General features: G+C 48.9%; 1 protein-coding gene across 3 annotated transcripts in view; it reads left to right on the top strand.

Annotated features, from left to right (window-relative positions):
• Positions 1-6199, top strand: part of Chit1 (chitinase 1) — a 47870-nt gene extending 41671 nt beyond the window's left edge. For all 3 annotated transcript variants that reach the window (XM_032915046.1, XM_032915043.1, XM_032915045.1), the window contains 5 exons: positions 563-686; positions 1667-1852; positions 3681-3788; positions 5106-5232; positions 5748-6199. In XM_032915046.1, coding sequence (XP_032770937.1) covers positions 563-686; positions 1667-1852; positions 3681-3788; positions 5106-5232; positions 5748-5992 — 790 coding nt within the window. In that variant the 3' untranslated portion in view covers positions 5993-6199. The remainder of the gene's footprint in view (positions 1-562; positions 687-1666; positions 1853-3680; positions 3789-5105; positions 5233-5747) is intronic.
• Positions 6200-19161: the final 12962 nt, after the last annotated feature.

Raw genomic sequence — 19161 nt, 5'->3', positions numbered from 1 at the left:
ATCTCCAAGAATATGGGAGGTCACTCACATGTTAGCTCTCAGTGTGGTATGTGGAGCTGAGGCCCCTATGACACTTGAGAGACGGAATAGTGGTGCAGGCCTTGATTCCCAGCACTCAGGAGGTAGGGGCAAGCAAGTCTCTATGAGTTTGAAACCAGCCTGCTCATCACTGATTTCCAGGTCAGCTACATAGAGAGATGCTGTGTGTGTGTGTGTGTGTGTGTGTGTGTGTGTGTGTGTGTGTGTGTGTGTGTGTGTGTGTGTGTGTTTGGGGGGAGGAAGCTTATAATTGCAGCCTGCTGAGTAAGAGCCTACATTTAGTGAGGTTCTCAAGGGACTTATGTAATGTTAAAGCTTGGGAAGCACTGAGCTAGATTGCTTCCAAAACAGCAAAATAGAACCAGCTTTCTTGCACAGAACAGAAAACACCTGAGGGTGCTGAAGTGGGGGAGGGGGAGGACAGCAAAGACAGTGCCCAACCCCCCAGTGGGAACGGGACTGGTCTGAGGGTGAGGGATGGAGAATGTCCTTATCTCCCCACCCCTTCCCACCTCTCCTGCAGGAGCTTGGATTTCATCAACCTTATGGCCTACGACTTCCACAGCTCCTGGGACAAGACCACAGGGCACAACAGCCCCCTCTACAAAAGGCAAGGAGAGACTGGGAAGGATGCTGAAAAAAATGTGGTAAGTGGTCGGTGGGTGGGGTGAGGCGGGGGTCCCCTGTCCAGCAGAACCTGTGTGGTGGCCCCGTCTGAACCTCAATTCCCTAATGGAAAACAAAACCAGGGAAACTAAGTAAGCCACCAAGTTCCAGGGTTTTCCTGTTGCCTTTGTCTGCTTGCTTTATTCTGCCCCGTGCCTGTTCTGAGGGGAAAGTGTCACTTCTCTGCAGGATCTTAGCTGACAACAGAACAAGTCATTTTAATGACGTCAGACACACAAGGGACCGATGGGGAGCCTCCTTGGAACGTGACTCTGTAGCCCATATGGCTCCCTCGTGTTTCACATCCACCCCTTGCCCAAGGTTGATAACACCGAAAGGGGAGGAACTACCCAGGCCCTGGAAGGGCAAACTGGTCTTAAACTGCAGCCGGGATCCGCCCAACTCTTCCTCCCTGAGAAGTCTGGAGGGCTCTCACACATGACTGTGCTTAGACACTGGGGATGCAGACCCAAGTCCCTGCTCTTGTTCCCAGGTGAAACCTATCGCCATACTAGTTAACAGAGAACACGCTCCCAGCTTCCTGTGTCACATCTGCTAGGCTCACGAACACGGTACACCCTTGAATTCAAAAGGCTAACTGTATTAGTTTCATTCTAGATGCATTGCCAAGTGGGGCAGGAATTTCTGTCTGCTTTCTTCAGTGATGTATTCCAAGCCCCTAGGGAAGAGCCTGGTACACAGGGGACGGTCGGTGACTATTTGTTGGGTGCATGGTTGACTGGTTCCAAAGCCCCAAGTCTGGTTATTGGGCCTTGCAGCTTCTCTCACAGGGCGTAGGAGCTGAAAGAAGAAGGGTATAAATGGGGTGCTTAAGAACCAGCTTAAGAAGAGCCTGGGACCCAGCAGAGGAGATCCTGCCCCCTTTGCTCCCTCTAGAACCCCATTCTCAGGCAACCAGAACCCAGGTAAAGACAGATAATCAGGCCCCCTTCTCTAACAGGATGCTGCTGTGACGCTCTGGCTGAAGAAGGGGACCCCTGCCAGCAAACTGATGCTTGGCATGCCCGCCTACGGACGCTCCTTCACCCTGGCCTCCTCATCAGACAGTGGAGTTGGGGCCCCAGCCACAGGACCTGGGGCCCCAGGCCCCTATACTAAGGAAAAGGGGATACTGGTTTACTTTGAGGTAAGACGACTTTTAGCTATCCTGAATATGGTAGAAGTCCAAGGACTCCTGCGAGTTAAGAGGGCTTCTGTAGTTTCTGAGAAAAGGTGGTGAACGTGGAGAATTCCGGCCAAGGGAACTCTATCCCATCCTGGACTCCTTGTGTATATCCTTAAGCTAAGACGCCTAAAGTGTAAATCCACAGTTCTAGATGTTTCCACAGAACCTACTATGTTCTCTAGGCTTCCTTAGATGGGAATTTTCTAATCTGTCTCCTCTTGGCATGAGGAGACAGGTACTGTTAATCCCAGAGATTCCAGAAAGACCACAGACCCAAACCGTCATAGCCAAATTAATTAAAGCATGTGTGTGTCTGTGTGTATGTGTGTGTGTGTCTGTGTGTATCTGTGTATATGCGTGTGTGTGTACATGTGTGTATGTGTGTATGTGTGTGTCTCTGTGTGTGTGTCTCTGTGTGTGCATATCTGTGTGTGTGTCTGTGTGTATGTCTGTGTGTGTCTATGTGTGTGTATCTGTGTGTATATATGTTTGTGTGTGTATGTCTGTGTGTGTGAGTGTATGTGTGTGTCTGTGTGTGTATGTGTGTATGTGTCTGTGTGTGTGTATGTGTGTGTGTCTGTGTGTGTATACGTCTGTGTGTATGTGTCTCTGTGTGTGTGTATGTGTCTCTCTGTGTGTATATGTGTGTGTGAGTGTATGTGTGTGTATATGTGTATGTGTCTGTGTGTGTATGTGTGTATATGTATGTGTGTGTCTATGTGTGTATTTGTGTGTATGTATGTGTCTGTGTGTGCATCTGTGTGTGTCTATGTGTGAGTGTATGTGTGTATATGTGTATGTGTATATGTGTGTGTATGTGTGTATGTGTATATGTGTGTATGTGTGTGTGTGAGTGTGTGTGTGTGTGTGTGAGTGTGTACAGGCTGCCTCCCTCTAAGGAAGGGTTCAAGAAGTCAGCACTGGACATGGGAAGATAAGGGTTTTATAGTTTAGGTGTAGGGAGTTTCCACAGGGGGTGGCAGGCAAACAGGTGGGATCACAGAAGCAGAACATAAGCATAGCAAGGTGGTCGTGATGACTTTCTGAGACAAAGCCGTGGCTGCAAGGGGGGCACAGCAAGGTGGTCACAGCAAGGTGGTCACAGCAAGGTGGTCACAGCAAGGGGGTCACAGCAAGGTGGTCACAAGGAAGTCACAACAAGATGGCCATAACAAGGTGGTCATAACAAAGTGGTCACAACAACGAAGTCATATCAACATTTTGAAACAACAGAATGGTTGTCGTTTTCCAGAACAGGTAGTACAGCACCATTTGAAGTTAAGGGTTACAGGTGAGGCACAGCACAGTCCTTAAAAAACAGATTTAATCACAAACAGGAATGAGCCTAGTTCGTGTTTACTCTAAGACGGTTTCTTTTTTCTTTTTTCTTTTTTTAATCTTTATTAACTTGAGTATTTCTTATTTACATTTCGATTGTTATTCCCTTTCCCGATTTCCTGGCCAACATCCCCCTAGCCCCATTCCCCTCCCCTTCTATGTGGGCTTCCCCTCCCCATCCTCCCCCCCATTACCACCCCCCCCCAACAATCACGTTCACTGGGGGTTCAGTCTTGGCAGGACCAAGGCTTCCCCTTCCACTGGTGATCTTACTAGAATATTCATTGCTACCTGTGCGGTTGGAGCCCAGGGTCAGTCCGTGTATAGTCTTTGGGTAGTGGCTTAGTCCCTGGAAGCTCTATAAGACGGTTTCTAAGCCCAAGCTGGAGGCAGGCTGATTTGTCACTGCCTGCTGTTGTTATTCTTTCCTAACATAGCTCTGATCCTACAGGTCTGCTCCTGGAAGGGAAAACAGAGAATCGAGGACCAGAAGGTGCCCTATGTCTCCCAGGGCAACCAATGGGTGGGATTTGATGACAGGGAAAGCTTCAGAGCCAAGGTGAGGCCCAGCCCAGTGGGGAGGTGGTGGCCCCAGCAGATCTGAGGCCTATCAATAACATCAGCACTTAAGTTCTCTTCAAGGATGAGTGTTCTTGTAAATACCTCAGCATTGCACCCTCTTTGTGTGACAGCATCCTGAGCACTTATCACCTATCATAAAGACACAATGGCAGCTGGGGATGTAGCTCAGTGGCAGACGACTTGCCTGGCATATGCAAGGCCCAAGGTTTAATCCCCAGTACAGAGAGAGAGAGAGAGAGAGAGAGAGACCACACACACACACACACACACACACACACACACACACACACACACACACACGAAGGGAAGGGAGGGAGAAGGGGAGGAAAAGGGGGAGAGGGAAGGGGAAGGGGAAGGGAAGGGAAGGGAAAAGGAAGTGGAAGGTAGGGAAGGGGAGGGAAGAGGGGGAGGGGGAGAGGAGAGGAGGGGAAGGGGAGAGGGAAGGAAGGGAAAGAGAGAGAGAAAGAGAGGGAGGGAGGGAGAGAGAGAGGAGAGAGGAGAGAGGGAGGGGGGAGAGAGAGAGAGAGAGAGAGAGAGAGAGAGAGAGAGAGAGAGAGAGAGAGGAGAGAGAGAGAGGGGGGGAGAGAGAGAGAGAGAGAGAGAGATCCTCTTGACAAGATTTGTATTTTACCAAAATACTAACTCTACAGGCACACGGAAAGCAGAAATACGCATGGTAGGACATGGGATTTTATCCAGTCCGTTGGCCACAATTGGAACATGTGTGTCATTGATTTGCTTATAGGACCCTTTCATCCTAATATGGGCTCATTAAAGTGTTTCCTGGCCCCTCTTCCTGAGGAGATCCTCAGTTCCTGAAGGGAACAGAGCTACACATGTTTGTGAACAGACCTCTTGGGGCAGACAGCAGCAGGCAGGGTCTCTCAGAAATGCAGATGATACGTTCTGTGGGAATCTAGAAAAGAGTAGATGCTGTTCAGAGAGGAAGTGTACTTGGGGCAAGTCTGGAAGCCCAGAAGGTAGGCAGGTATCCAGGGAGGAGACTGTGGGCAGTCAGGATGGAGAAGGGATGGACCATGAGTACAGGGTAGGGCCCATGAAGAAGAGTGAGGTCAGCTCCTGGCCCTCTCCACAAATATCATGGAGCTCTCTGAGGCAACGCATAGCTCAGCATATTCCCACAGGGGCCCTCGGGGTGACAAGGACATGAAGACATGAAGGCCAAGCTTGCTTCGGAACTTTGGGAAAACTGAGGCCTGCTTGCCTGTGGCAGCTGAGCCTCTAGCAACCAGGAGACGATCTTTTAATCCCCCACATCTGCTCACACCCCCAGGCTGCCTATGTGAAACAGAAGGGACTAGGAGGGGCCATGGTCTGGATCCTGGATGGGGATGACTTCAAAGGTTCCTTCTGCAACGAGGGCCAGTACCCTCTCATCCGGACACTACACCAGGAGCTGAGTGAGTAACCGGCTGAACTCAGAGAGGGGTGCGCACCCTCCCGCCTCATAAGCCTTTCTGAGGAAACACTGCCCTCCCCCCAGTATTGTGATTTCTCAAAGTTCATGTGCACAAGGAGCTAAGGGAACTGTTGAAACTACAGGCTTCGCCCTCCCTTTCCTGTTTCTCACTGGCAATACCTGACAGGGTGTGGTAACAGGGATACTCTCCAAAGGCCTCAGCCGAACGGCTGTTGACTTTCATCAAAAAGAAAGCCTACCCTCGCCCCGTGGCATGCGACCCAGGTGCCCCTCATTGGTATACGGCTAGGTATCACACTGGTACGTGGTCATCGGCCGCCTTCTACTGTGCACGTAGATTGTCTTCCGGGCAGTGCCCCGATGTAGGTGGGACTGCCGTCTGGATGCGGGATGAGGGGTACTGGACTGTTGCCTTCGGTGGCTGCTGCTGAATGCTTGGCCTGTGGTTTGGAATCTGTTAGACCAACATTGGTTGGATCATCCTTGTCTTTTTAGGCCTTTCATCCGGGCCTCCAAGAAGCCCAGAACAGGAAGTACCTGGGCCACACCAGCCTTCTGAGCCCGAGCAGGGCCCCAGCCCAGGGCTAGATAACTTCTGCCAAGGCAAAGCTGATGGGCTCTACCCCAACCCTACAGAAAAGTCCAGTTTCTACAGCTGTGGAGGGGGGCGACTGTTCCAGCACAGCTGCCCCCCAGGCCTGGTGTTTATCGACTCTTGCAAATGCTGTACCTGGGGTTGAGTCCCTGGAGCCCCATCAGACTCGTCTGAGGCCAGGCTTGGGACGCCCCCCACCCCCTGCCAGTAGCTTGCTTCTGCTCTCCCTGGGGGCTGCAGGAGGCCTCTCTGTTCTTTCCCTGACTCGGCCTCTGCTCAGCTTTTTGGCTTCCTTTTTGTCTCTCCTAGGCTCCCGCTTTACCTGAAAAATAAACTTATTTTTCACCCCCGAGCTTAAAGAAGCTCTCTCAGGTCACTGTTGATTCAGTGGGGGGTGGGAGGGACCCAGAGGAAAGGGTGGTACACAGTAGGCAAAGGTCAGAGCCAGGATTACATTTCCGATGCGTCTGGCCCCATGAAAATCTCCTCACTGAATCTACCAGCCAGCAAACATTCTCCAGTACATGGGTGACAGCATACAAGGCACTGGCCAGGCTCCACACATCCACTTGCCACTTGGGGAAGATGCTTAACCTCTGCTAGACTGTCATTTCCCAAATGGACACGTGGTGGCAGCAGAGAAGAGCTTTTCCCACTCTACTGCTTGCTCCGTCTGCAGCCACCAGTGAAGCCACCAATCCGTGGAGAACTGAGTCACTCCTGCCTGGACTTGGATGCTCCTAAAGGAGACCCTGAACTAAGTGCTCACTTTGAAATGAACCCTGTGGGGCCTTTCACGTGCCTCAGCTCAACCTCCGCTCCCAGTAGGGGGATGACAGAACGATTATCGCCTGCATTTTACAGGCATTCAGTTGAAGACTGATTCTAGCCAGTTCTGAGTCCAAGAATGAAGGCTTAAAATGGGCCAAGACAAGCATGTGCCTCCAGGGTCATCTATGAAAGAGTGATCTACAACCCCAGCACTGAGGCTGAGGCAGGAGAATCTTGAGCTCCAGGCTAGTCTGGGCTATGTAGTGATACGTTGTTTCAAAACAAACAAAGAAAGAGGAGTAAGCAAGTAATACATATCCCTGCAGTTTCTGGCCAGTGGCACCGTAATTGTTGCATTTAAAGAAACTCTTCATTCCCTAAAGGTCTATTTTGGTATACACTTGCTGGAAGCCTGGTTTGGGGTTGGGAATGAGTTAGGCTGGAGAGAGGCGAGTGTAACTGCAAGAGTGTGGGAGTGGGGTTAGGGATTTAGCTCAGTGGTAGAGCGCTTGCCTAGCGAGCGCAAGGCCCTGGGTTCGGTCCCCAGCTCCGAAAAAAAGAAAAAAGAAAAAGAAGAAAAAGAAAAAGAAAAAAAAGAGTGTGGGAGTGAGAGGTGACATGTGGCATGGGCTGTGGCAAGGACACTGAGGCAGGGACTGTGGGTCTGGGGAGGAGCAAAGGCCTGAAGACTAGGGAGAAGCCACGGAGCATACCTTCTTATGGATACAGCTAACACTTACCCACTCCTGTCCCCTGCCTGTCCACTGGCCTCTCTGTTTAGAGCAGGGTCCATGGGCAGCTTCCTACAGAGCGTGCCTGACAGCAGGGTTAACTATAGGCCCACTACTTACTAATGGCTTCAGCCTGGGTTTCCCTCTCTGTGAGATGGATGGGGCACTCCTGCTTGCTGGGTGACTGAAGCAGGTATCCACTGTCTTTCTGGGAGTCCGTATTCGTCCCTCTTTCTTCAGCTTCCATCTGCTGGTTAAGTCATGAAACAAGTAGTCCACTGTCAGTAAAAGTGCTCTCCTGAGAATTCAGATAGCCAAAGTCCCCCCAGATACCAAACCTTTCGTCTGTGCTAGTTCTATCCATAGGAGAGTATGCTCTGTGGCTTCTCCCTGGCCTTCACACACCTCTGTTCCTCCCCACGCCCACAGTCCCTGTCTCAGCCCAGACTACGTGTCACCTCGCATTCAGACAAGGCTTTTCCTTGGTCTCTCTGCTCGCTTACCGTCCCTTCTCTATTCTCTCCTTCACAACCAATCGGCTTAATCTTTATAAATGAAGGATCTAATCTAATCACTCCCCTGCTTAGAAACTCCTAACTGCTTTCCCAACCCAGAGAATAAAGTCCCGATCATCAACTGTGTGGAGACCCCTCGGTAGCCCCCACCTCCTGTTATCTCACACCCCTGGTATCCAGTTGTCAGCGTTAACCTTAGGCATCCAGATCCCAGTGTGCAACTTCTAGGCAGCCACCATCACCCTGCTTACCCAGGTGCTTGTTTTCGGGAAGGATCTTTCTGAGCCCCAAGCACTCAGCACACCTAAAGCCATTTGTACTCACACTGACCCTGCCACTGTGGGCTCGGTAGCCTTCCATTGCAGTTGGATCTCAGCACAAAGCAAGCATCTGTAATATTTCAATCCATGTGCTGGGTAGACATAGCAGAGTGGGGTCGTGTGCAGTGCTGGGTGGGGGTACAGAGAGGGCAGTGTGAAGTGTTCAGCAGACAAGGAACAAATGGGGATCCTTTCAGGAGATAGGGAGGGCTACAGTAGGAAGGCTTCGTGGCTGGAGACTGAAAACGAGTGTGGGTGTGACCACTGTGCGATGCAGTCGGAAAGATCCCTCAGTGGGGGTCACATTGGAGCTTCCTAAAATCCAGGAAGACTTGCTCATCTTGTCCTCAGCTCATCTTGTCATTATGGGTGGCCAGCCCTTCCCTGGTTGCTTCTTTTTATTGTCAGGTAAAGAAACCACTTCTGCACCCCAGAGAGTCCCCGTACAGAAGTATCCCCACTGTCCTACACTGCCCTCCCAAGCTTGTCTCTTATTTAAGATTTATTTATTTATTATATATAAGTACACTGTAGCTGTCCTCAGATACACCAGAAGAGGGCATCAGATCTCTTTACAGATGGTTGTGAGCCACCATGTGGTTGCTGGGAATTGAACTCATGACCTCTGGAAGAGCAGTCGGGTGCTCTTAACCGGCTGAGCCATCTCTCCAGCCCCCAAGCTTGTCACTTAAGCATCATTTGTCCTTTTTTTTTTTTTTTCCTAAGATTTGTTTAATGTATGTAAGTGCTCTAGCTGCACATACACCTGCAGGCCAGAAGAGGGCACCAGATTTCATTATAGATGCTTATGAGCCACCATGTGGTTCCTGAGAATTGAACTCAGGACCTCTGGAAGAGCTCTTAACCACTGAGTCATCTCTCCAGCCCCTGTCATTTGTCCTTTGAATTTCTTAAGAAATCTTTCTCTAAGACAGGTATGGTGGCTTCCACCTATGATCTCAGCATTCAGGAGGCAGAAACAGGAGACCTACAGATCCACACAGAAATTTACACCAGCCAGGGAATCATAACAAGACCCTGGCTCAAAAGACCAAAGTAGAAAAAATAAAAGGAAAGAAAACCTCCTTTTAAAGTCAGATACTTTTCTATATTCTAACAGTTTTGTGTGTTTGTTTGTTTTCTTTTTAAGGTTTACTCCTTCTGAAATTAAGATCAGCATTTGCTGTGAGGTAGAATCTTATTTTATTTTATTATCTGTCCCCTTTCTGAACATCTCAGCGTTTCTCCAGGTAAAAGGAATCTTTTCATTCTCTTAATCTAGATCGTTCTCTGCCCCAAGAACTCAATCAACAGTGAAACTTGACAGTAGATTTTAATGCCGAAGACAGGAGGTTCATCCATGAAGCCTTAGTTTTAGGACCACCTATGCTCTCCTAAGCCTTGTTTTTCTGCATAGATATCGGAGTAATTAAACAGTCTTGTCAGGCTTTGGTTAGACTTGCACTGAGGTGTGGACTTGTTCTGGTAAATCATCATCTATATCACATTGCATTTCCTTGGCAACAATGTGTTTCTTCGTTTATGTTTCTTTGTTGTGCTACCTTTTCACAACATACTTTAATGTCACTTTATAATATTCGTCTTAAGTATCTCACACATTACTCCCAGGTTCAATTTTCGATTATTACTGTAAGTTTCACCTTTCTCTTTGGCTACAGTAGGAGCGTGTAGCTAACTTTTTCATGACTTTTGTGTATTGACATTGTGTCAGGACTTTTCTAACTCTCAGTAATTTTCTGTTTTGTTTTGTTTGGTCTCAGGGCAGGGTCTCTGACTGCCCTGGATTCCACACCCTGGCCCTCTTCACCTCAGCCTCCCAGCACGCACCACCACACCCGGTTTGCTCTCATTAACTCTGCTCATTATGCAGCAGTTCCTGCCTAGTGTTCCATGTGGCCAAACACATCCTCCTGACAAATGAGTTTTCCTTCGTGCACTCCAAAGCCTTTGCCCATTTTCTTGCTTTCTGATCATAGCAAGCTCTCCAGGAGGAGCTGGATATTAACATCAAAGTAGGCCCTGCTGTCTTGTTCTTGATCTAAATGAGAACGTTTTCACTGTCTCGGCATTAAACACGAGATTTGGTGTGGGATTCATTGAATCCATTTTTACTTTTGAGACAGTCTCAAGTAGCTCAGGCTGGCCTCAAACTCTAGCTGAGGATGACCTTGAACTGGTGACTCTCTGCTTGACACCTATTTCCCCAGTGCTTAGATCATAATTGTGCACCACTGTGCTTAGATTAATATGGGGTTTATCAGAGAAGGGAAGCTTCCTTCTGTTTCTACTTTGCTAAGTGTTTTCATGTGTCTGAACGATTTTGGTCAAATATTTATTTAAACATTTTTTTGTTTGTTTTATTCAACTCTAGTGGTAAGATAAATTGTTAAATTCTTCTTATAGTCCTAGGATTATTCTAACTTGGTCATGATCTGTTTACAGGCGTTTAGGTATACTGCAAGATTGTATGAGTGTTTTCTTTTCCATTTTTGCACATGTAAACTTCTACATAAAGTGGAACTCCAAGGGGCTGGAGAAATGGCTCAGTCGTTAAGAGCACCAGCTGTTCTGCCAGAGGTCCCGAGTTCAATTCCCAGCAACCACAAGGTGACTCACAACCATCTGTAGTGAGTCCTGATGCCCTCTTCTGACAAAAAGTGGGACTGCACTGCATTCTGGGATTTCCCCTGCTGCCTCAGCCACTGCCCCTGGCAATAATGGACTCGTGTGAGTTTTAAGGCTCTCATAGCCTCTTTCTCAGCTAGGAAGTGGCCCCTTCTCCTTCTGAAGACTGTGTGAAAAAGACTTGGCAGCAGCCCCCAGTATGGCTGTCTCAGAGCAATGCTTCTTTTAATTTTATTTTTAATTTTTTAAATTTAATTTTTTTAATGGCTTGTTTAATGGTTTTTGATGGCTCCAGAGCCGTTGCGTTTGTCTCTCGTAGACTGAGGACTGGCGCTCGTTATCGGTCTGATGATCATCCCTTTCCAGCCTAAGGGACCTGCAAGTGACAAAAGGCAGCACCAGAACACTAGTTTCCTGAGAACTCAGGGCCTCTGTGTCCCTGAACAAGATACAGTCAGGGAGGGCACTGGCTATCTCTCTCTTCCATCCATATGTCCCTCCCAAGGATCTCCCCAGGAGGGATGAGTCAAGTTCTGTAAATCTACTGTTCTCCCAGAGGTCACTGGAGTGGACCCAGACTATTCAATGTCCACGGGACCATGGCCAGCTAAGAACCCTCTTAGGCAGTTCCTCACCTGGTGCACTGTCCTCACCCTCAGACTAGCGGGACGCAGAGTCTTCCAGGGACCTACTGAGGGCCCAGTGCAGTAAACCAGCCCTGCTCCTCCCTTCTCCATCCCTTGCTTAGATCCCAGTCCCACTCATGGCATCACAGACTTAGGTCATTTTCCTATACTGGGTGGGACAGACCTGAGTATCCTTGGACTCTACAGCTTGTTGTCATTGGTTTGGGGACCCAGAAAGGACTCTGGGGAAAGAGCTGCACCAATGGAGAGGCAGAACGGAAGCACAATCTCTAAAAGCTTGTGTAGCTCCGTGTCTCAGGTACGGATGGAGTTAATGCCTCATCGATCTCCCCTCTTTGACACTGTGCCCTTTCTGAGTCTTTTCCCACGTTGTGAGGGGTGGGTTTACCACTGAGAGGCACTCTTTCTGCTTCTTCATCTTCTGGTTGGGAGGAAAGCCCACTCCTCTGAGTCCAGACCCTGACTCAGACGACTTCTCTTAATTCGTTCAGTTATTTGTGCAATGCATATTGTCCAGACGTACCGGAAGGAGAGGAACTGTACTCCAAAGTCCTGCTCCCACATTTCTTTTGAGCCACTCCTCATTTTGCTCAGGGTGTGAATGGGGAGGGAGTGGACAGACATTCCTGGCATGATCGCCCCTCCTTGACCCCCACCAGATGGCATGGGAGATCTTGGGAGCTTAGAGAAGCCCCAAATCCACTCCACACCCTCCTCCTGCCATTCCATTCCCAGCTGTTTTCCAGACCAATAATAACCCAAGGAGGTCAGGGAATCAAAGCCCAGGCTTAGCCAAAGGCATCCTCCTGGGTCTCACACCCCATCCTCCCCCCCCCCACCTCCCTTCACAACCAGACTCCATGGTGGGGCGCCAAGGGGACTGCCTGGGGAAGAGAGACATCTAAAGACAAAGAACTCAAGGACCCAATGTCTATCACTCTTGCCCTCATCACTTGGTCCTCACTGTCCTCCCAACCAGAACATCCAGGGGAAGTAAGAGCTAGCCCACCCTACCGAGGGCAGACTGGTTAGTTAGCCATCTTGTCTTTGCTGAACCTTCTCGTGGTTATCACTTAATCCTCACCCTCTGAGCTGTGGTTCAATGTGAGACCCCCCTACTGGCAGTAGCTTTTGTGGTGCCCTTACTTCGGTGTCTGTAGGAGTGGAAACATCCGCCATGCTCATGTTTGAAAGTGGTTGTCAGTACGTCCCATGTGGCTTGCTTACGTCCTGGGCTGCCTTCTGTGCACAGCCCAGGGTTCATTCACCATACTGAAGGTCATCCCAGAAAAAGAAAGGATTTGGGACAGGGACCCTTGAAGTCAGAGCACTGAAAGAATGTCACCGTTTGAAGTTCTGCCGCGTCACCACCTGGAGCAGAGGGACGTTCTCGGTGCCTTTTCTTACTGTGCTCTTCTGTGACCTAGAGCGAGACCTTTTCTCATCGAAGTCCACTATACAGTGAGCTGGCTACCACAGCCAGCCACTGCCACCACTGAATGCCCACTTTCTAAAAAGAAGAACAAAAGGAAAGGCCCCATCCTCCACTTGAGACCAAACACAGGCTCCCTGCACCCTGCTCTCCCAGCCAGAACTCTCCTTTAACCAAGAGCTGAGCTAGATGTAGGAAGCTGCTCCACAGCTCCTCCCCTAGTGTCCCGCACATTAGAATGCACTGCCTCGGGCAAGCATAGGGCTCACCACCATAGGTGGACAGGTGTCTAATGCTGCCCTTTGCCTCAGGGCCTGCTTTCCCAATTACTCAGGGCCTCTGTTTCCACTGGTGACCTCAGCTGTACCATCCTGCCTGTCCACCCTGAGCCACTTCAGCCACAGAGCTAGCCAAAGGTAGCCAGCAGTGGAATATGACATCTAGGCTGTATCTAGAACACCTCTGGGATGACTCAGAGGTTACCAGACTTTGGAGAGCATCCTGAGTGCCCCCCAACCCCCAGCCTGCTGCTAGAGACATGTCTGACACAGCACACAGAGGGCCCCAGATGCCTGGAGACAAAATCTTCCTAATCCTTTAATCCAGTGGTGGGAGCCATTTTCTATTAAGGGACTGTGACTTCAGTGGAAAAAGATAATCATCCCAGGCTATAATATTGTATATAATCACTTATTTTTTTGTTCTGATACTGGTTTTTTAATTGAGAGAGATGTATAAAACATGAACATTTTGATTTTTAAAGCAAGACCAAACAAAGTATGAAATAAACAGGAGTAATGCTGTGTCTAAAATATCTTCCCGATTTGGGGCAGTCGAGATGACACAGCTTGGAAGAACATGAAGGGGAAGTGAGAAATTGTGGTAGGGAGAGAGAGAGAGAGAGAGAGAGAGAGAGAGAGAGAGAGAGAGAGAGAGCGAGCAGTGGTGAGGGGAGAAAGGGCAAGGGAGAACGAACACTCAGGACTCCATGTCCTAGAGCAGTGGTCCTAAAGGAGTGGGGCACAGGGGTCCCCTAAGACACTACAAATCATAGATATTTACATTATGATTCATAACAGTGGCAAAATTACAGCAGTGATAAAAATAGTTTTATGGTGGGGGGGTCACTACAACATAAGGGACTGTGTTAGAGGGTCCGGGCATTAGGAAGGTTGAGAGACACTGCTCTAGAGGATCCTCTCGCCCCAGCTTCTTCCACAGTGTTTGACTTCCAGAAAGTTACCAAGCAGAAGCCAGTATGGAGAAGTGCTCATTGTTAAACCACTTAATCCTCACAAGAACTCTAAAGGTTTAGGCGTTTGTTTTTGTTTGGTTTTGATTTTGTTTGTGGTTTTAGGTTTCTGAGAGAGGGTTTTTACCCTAGGTAGCCTCTGCCCGCTAAACACTGGGACACTAGGCCTGGGCCACCACACACCCAAGACTAGGTACACAAATGAACAAAGTCGACCCAGAAAATTTGCTCAGGTGCACACAGTTAACCATGCGGTGGGTGTTAGAGAGATGACTTGGCTGCCCTTCTAGAGTATCAGAGTTCAATTCCCAGGACTCACAGTAAGTGGCTTATAGCTGACTGCAACTCCAGCTCCTAGGGCTCTGATGCCCTCTTCTAGTCTCTTCAGGAACCCACACTCACACGTGCACATGCACACACACACACACACACACACACGCACATGCACACATGCACACACACACGCAGGTTAAAAAACAAGTCCTCACCTAAAGCAGACTTTCCGCTTTCCGCTCTTCTCTGAACCACCTCATGTTGGCCCCCTCCCTCACATACATACTCACAAACTCATACATACACATATACTCTCAAACACATACACACACTCATACACATACACTCACACATACACTCACACATACACTCACACATGCTCACACACTCAAACATACATATACACACTCTCTCACACCTACACATACACTTACACACACAGTTACACACACTTACACACTCTTACATACATACTTTCCCATACACATAGACTCACACACATTTGCACACTCACACATTCACACACTCTCATACTCTCATACACTCACACACACAGTCACACACACTTACACACACACACACTCTCACATACATACTCTCCCATACACATAGACTCACACACATTTGCACACACACATTCACACACTCACACTCTCATATTCACACAAACTCTCACACACGCTCACACACACATTCACTCACACACATTCATACACACTCACACACTCTCACACACTCACACTCTCACACACACTCAAATACACTCACACTCAAGTACACACTCTCACACATGCACATACACACACAAACTCTCACATGCACACTCTCATACACACTCACACACTCACATTCAAACACACACACTCACAGAGTGTACCACAATACAGTCATTCTTCCCCCCTCCTCTGGAACTCCTTCAGTTGCCCATCTCTTCTCCTCACCCTTCCCAACCTCAAAGGTTTGTCTGATCTGTCCCTTCTGGAAAATTCCTCCACAGACCTTCTTGGTCCAGCAGTTCATCCTGGGTCATTTACTAAGGAGGCATCCCAGCGCTGACACCCCATTTTGGTTTATTTTTTACCTGGGATTCTGTGATCGACAGCGATTCCCTCCTGTGAAGAAGGTTTCCACATAAACAGAAATTTATCACCCTTAATTATTGATCCCATCTCACTTCACTTCTGGCACATGGTAGATGTTCAATGTGTGCTTGTTGGGATTGAAGCACTTTGGTAGGCATCGACTGGTGGACCTCAGGTTGGTTCCAAGTCAGCCTGTGTTACATAGTGAGACCCTGTCTTAACAACAACAACAACAACAACAACAACTTGTTGAATGAATGACTAGGTTTCTCTGTAGCCTGGTGTTGATGGACCCTGCTCTTAGCTATCAAAAGGGCATTTCCGCAGAGAAGCAATCATCAGGCCATACATATGCTGCATTTCTCTCATAAGCTCTAGTCAGAACTCATTCCTTGCATAGAAAAGACCTCAGCTGAGACTATAATGGAGGTTAATGAGATGTGACCCAGGCTCAAGGTTTGATCTCCCGGAGTTTCTAGAACACACAACCACAAAGGATTGTAGTTTCCGACTAAATGAGCCATAAACAAGGAGAAATGAACAAACCAAATATGTTCAAAGGAAGGAGAGAGGCTGGCAGGGTGATCCAGGAGAGTTTCACACAGAGATTCAGTGTTGAACTAGAGCCCCGAATGAGGTCCAAATCACAGAAGTTTCTGTCAATAACACGGCCTCAGGCTTGAGACAGGATCCCCAGAGTGTGTGTGTGTGTGATCCAATTGGAGGGCCAAAAGAAGGGGGGAGATAGACGGGAAGAGTGTGGCAAGCCTACAGATGAGGGCCCGCTGGAGCTCTGAGCTGACTACAGGCTAGAGCAGCTCAGAAGGGACAGTGGCAGGCATGACAGGGTTAACTGGCTTCTCTCTGTGAACAGTTCCGTGCAGGCCTTCCTCTGTTTTCAAGTAGTGTGAAATGTAAGAGGGTCAACAAGCCTGGTTTCTCAACACCGGGAAGTGAGGCAACTGTTTTTGAGAAAATATCCTTCCTTGGTGAGGGCAAGGCTCCAAGCTGTGTCTCTTTGCCTGACACAGTAATCCTGGTTTTAGCTTGTCCGGGAAGGGGTGGGGACCAGGACCTCAGGATGGAGATGGAAATGAAGATAGTCAGCCAGGACGGCTGGTGGAGGGAGAGTGCTGAAGGGCTACAGTGCTGAAGGGCTACAGTGCTGAAGGGCTACAGTGTAGCAACCAGGCTTACCACCCGCAGAGAGGAGCAAGGCAAGGCAAGGGAAAAAGCCTTCCCTGGGGCTCCCCGGAACCTTCAGGAAAGAGTCCGGGATCTGAAACAGTTACCAGCCTCTTTATCCTTGACTGCCATCTCTCCCAGTTCCGTGACGTCTCCCACACTTTATACCAGTCCCCAGCTTGGAGAACCAGAGACCACAGACACTTCATTTAGTTCCTTTTCCTGAACCCACATCTATAACATCTTCACCTCACTGTATTGTAACGTGAGCTCATACAACTGTCATCTCGAGACCATTGGGAAACATCTTGCCAATAGCCTTAGGATCTGCCAACCATAAATTTATTTTCCTTGTTACTTCATAACTGTAAGTTTGTTACTGAGCAGTGTCTCGGTTCCTAAGACCATCAGAAATATGTATTTTCTGGCGGTCACCACACACATTGAGACCTGCTGCCTTAGAGGTCTCCTCATTTCACATTACCTGCTCCACCCTCCCTCCCCTCCAGCTCCTGGAGCATTTGGAGTTGAACCTTGGCTACATCTCCACTTCTACCTGGTCTCTAAATGGCAGGGCTCCTCAGCCTTGGCCTGGGTGTCTTTCCTTAGGAACTATTGTCCCTTGGCTGGCTTTTAAAAGTATCTCTATGCTACTGGCCCAATGTGTACCTACCTCCACCTTAAGCCTCCTGCTACACTCAGATGGGCATCCATGCTGGCTGCTTGCTCTTTGTGCACAGAAGGATCCTGCTTCTCTCTCCACCCTGCCCCTTGCCTCTGTGGGCTCCATCTGCTCTGGTCACGAGCTCTTTGCTTGCTAGTCCTTCTCCCTCTAGGACCTATCCTGTGGTATCCTGTACCTCCACCACTTTCTCCCTTCTAGGCTAAACCCTAAATCCCCCAGACTTTACCTTAAGCCTGTCTTCTGGGAGAGTCTTTCCTGACTATCCTAGCCACACAAATCCTCAGCCAGATTCATCCCATGACCCAGCTTAGCCAAGCACTGGGCACATAGCTCAGCAAGTCTCTCTTGGAACAAAGAATGAGCATAGCCACAGGTCCCAGGCGACTCCTGGGAGGTCTTCCTAAGCCAGCAGGGATATGGCCACTTCTTCCCTTATCTGTGGAATTTCTCAAAATCGCCCTGGCCAATACCATATTTCTCTCTCCTCCTGAATAAATTCACAAATGGACATACTGCTCACCCACTTCCTAGCTTCCCCTCTCAGTTTCTAGATTTGAACGCAGGACACTGCAGGGGAGAACAGGACAGGGTAGGGGAGAGCAGGACAGGGCAGGGAAGAGCAGGACAGGGCAGGGGAGAGCAGGACAGGGCAGGGGAGAGCAGGACAGGGCAGGGGAGAACAGGACAGGGCAGGGGAGAGCAGGACTCTGTAGGGGAGAGCAGGACTCTGCAGGGGAGAGCAGGACACTGCAGGGGAGAGTAGGAAGAGTGGAAAATAACCAGTGGGAGATGTGTTAAAGTCCTGAGGCTGATGGGTTCCTCTGGCCACATCTGAGTCTATAGTTAGCCTCTGACTTCCTTTCTTGGCAAGAGCTGGGCCTGTTATCTAGGCCAGTCCCAGTTTCCGACTCTTCCAACCTATTGTCTGCTGTGACTTCCTGGACTCCTGCTATTCTAACTCTTTTTTCTCTTGTTCACCACTTTCCCCGACCAGGGAATACAGCAGCAGCTGAGATCTGTGTGGAAAGAGTCAAACCGGGCTTGTGCCTTATTCTTCCATATAAAACCTGCATGACTTTGGGAAATTACTTATCTTTCTCAGGGTTCAGCTTGCTTACCTGTAAGAAAGATAAAATGACAACCGGATGCACCAGCACCCACAAAAAGCCACGTCTCCCCCTCAGGGTGGAAAAATGGTGTAAAGTCATTTTTCAGAAACTGGAGCGCACACACACACACACACACACACACACACACACACACACATATCCATGCACATGTGTGCACGTATACATATACACACATTCATGCACATGCATGCATACACACACATCCACGCACACACACAAACATCCATGCACATGCACACACACACACATCCATGCACATGCGTGCATGTATACATACACACACACCCATGCACATGCTTACACACACACATACATACACACACATCCATGCACACACACACCCATGCACACATACACATACACACATCCATGCACACATCCATGCACACACACACATACACACATACATACACATCCATGCACATGCATGAACACACATCCATGCACACACACACACACATCCATGCACACACACATCCATGCACACATACCCTCCTGGGCGGCAGTGAGCTGATGTTTAAATCAGCAGTATAATCATTCCATTGACACAAATGTCAGGCGATTGCTCTATCATCTGCCTTATTTTGTGACATAGGAGAGAAGCTAGGTCACGTCTATAGGCAGGGTGCTCCAGCTCTATGAGGT

The sequence above is a fragment of the Rattus rattus genome, chromosome 10 (genome assembly GCF_011064425.1).
Source record: "Rattus rattus isolate New Zealand chromosome 10, Rrattus_CSIRO_v1, whole genome shotgun sequence".
Classification (NCBI taxonomy): Eukaryota; Metazoa; Chordata; class Mammalia; order Rodentia; family Muridae; genus Rattus; species Rattus rattus.
This window is presented reverse-complemented; position numbering and strand designations above follow the sequence as displayed.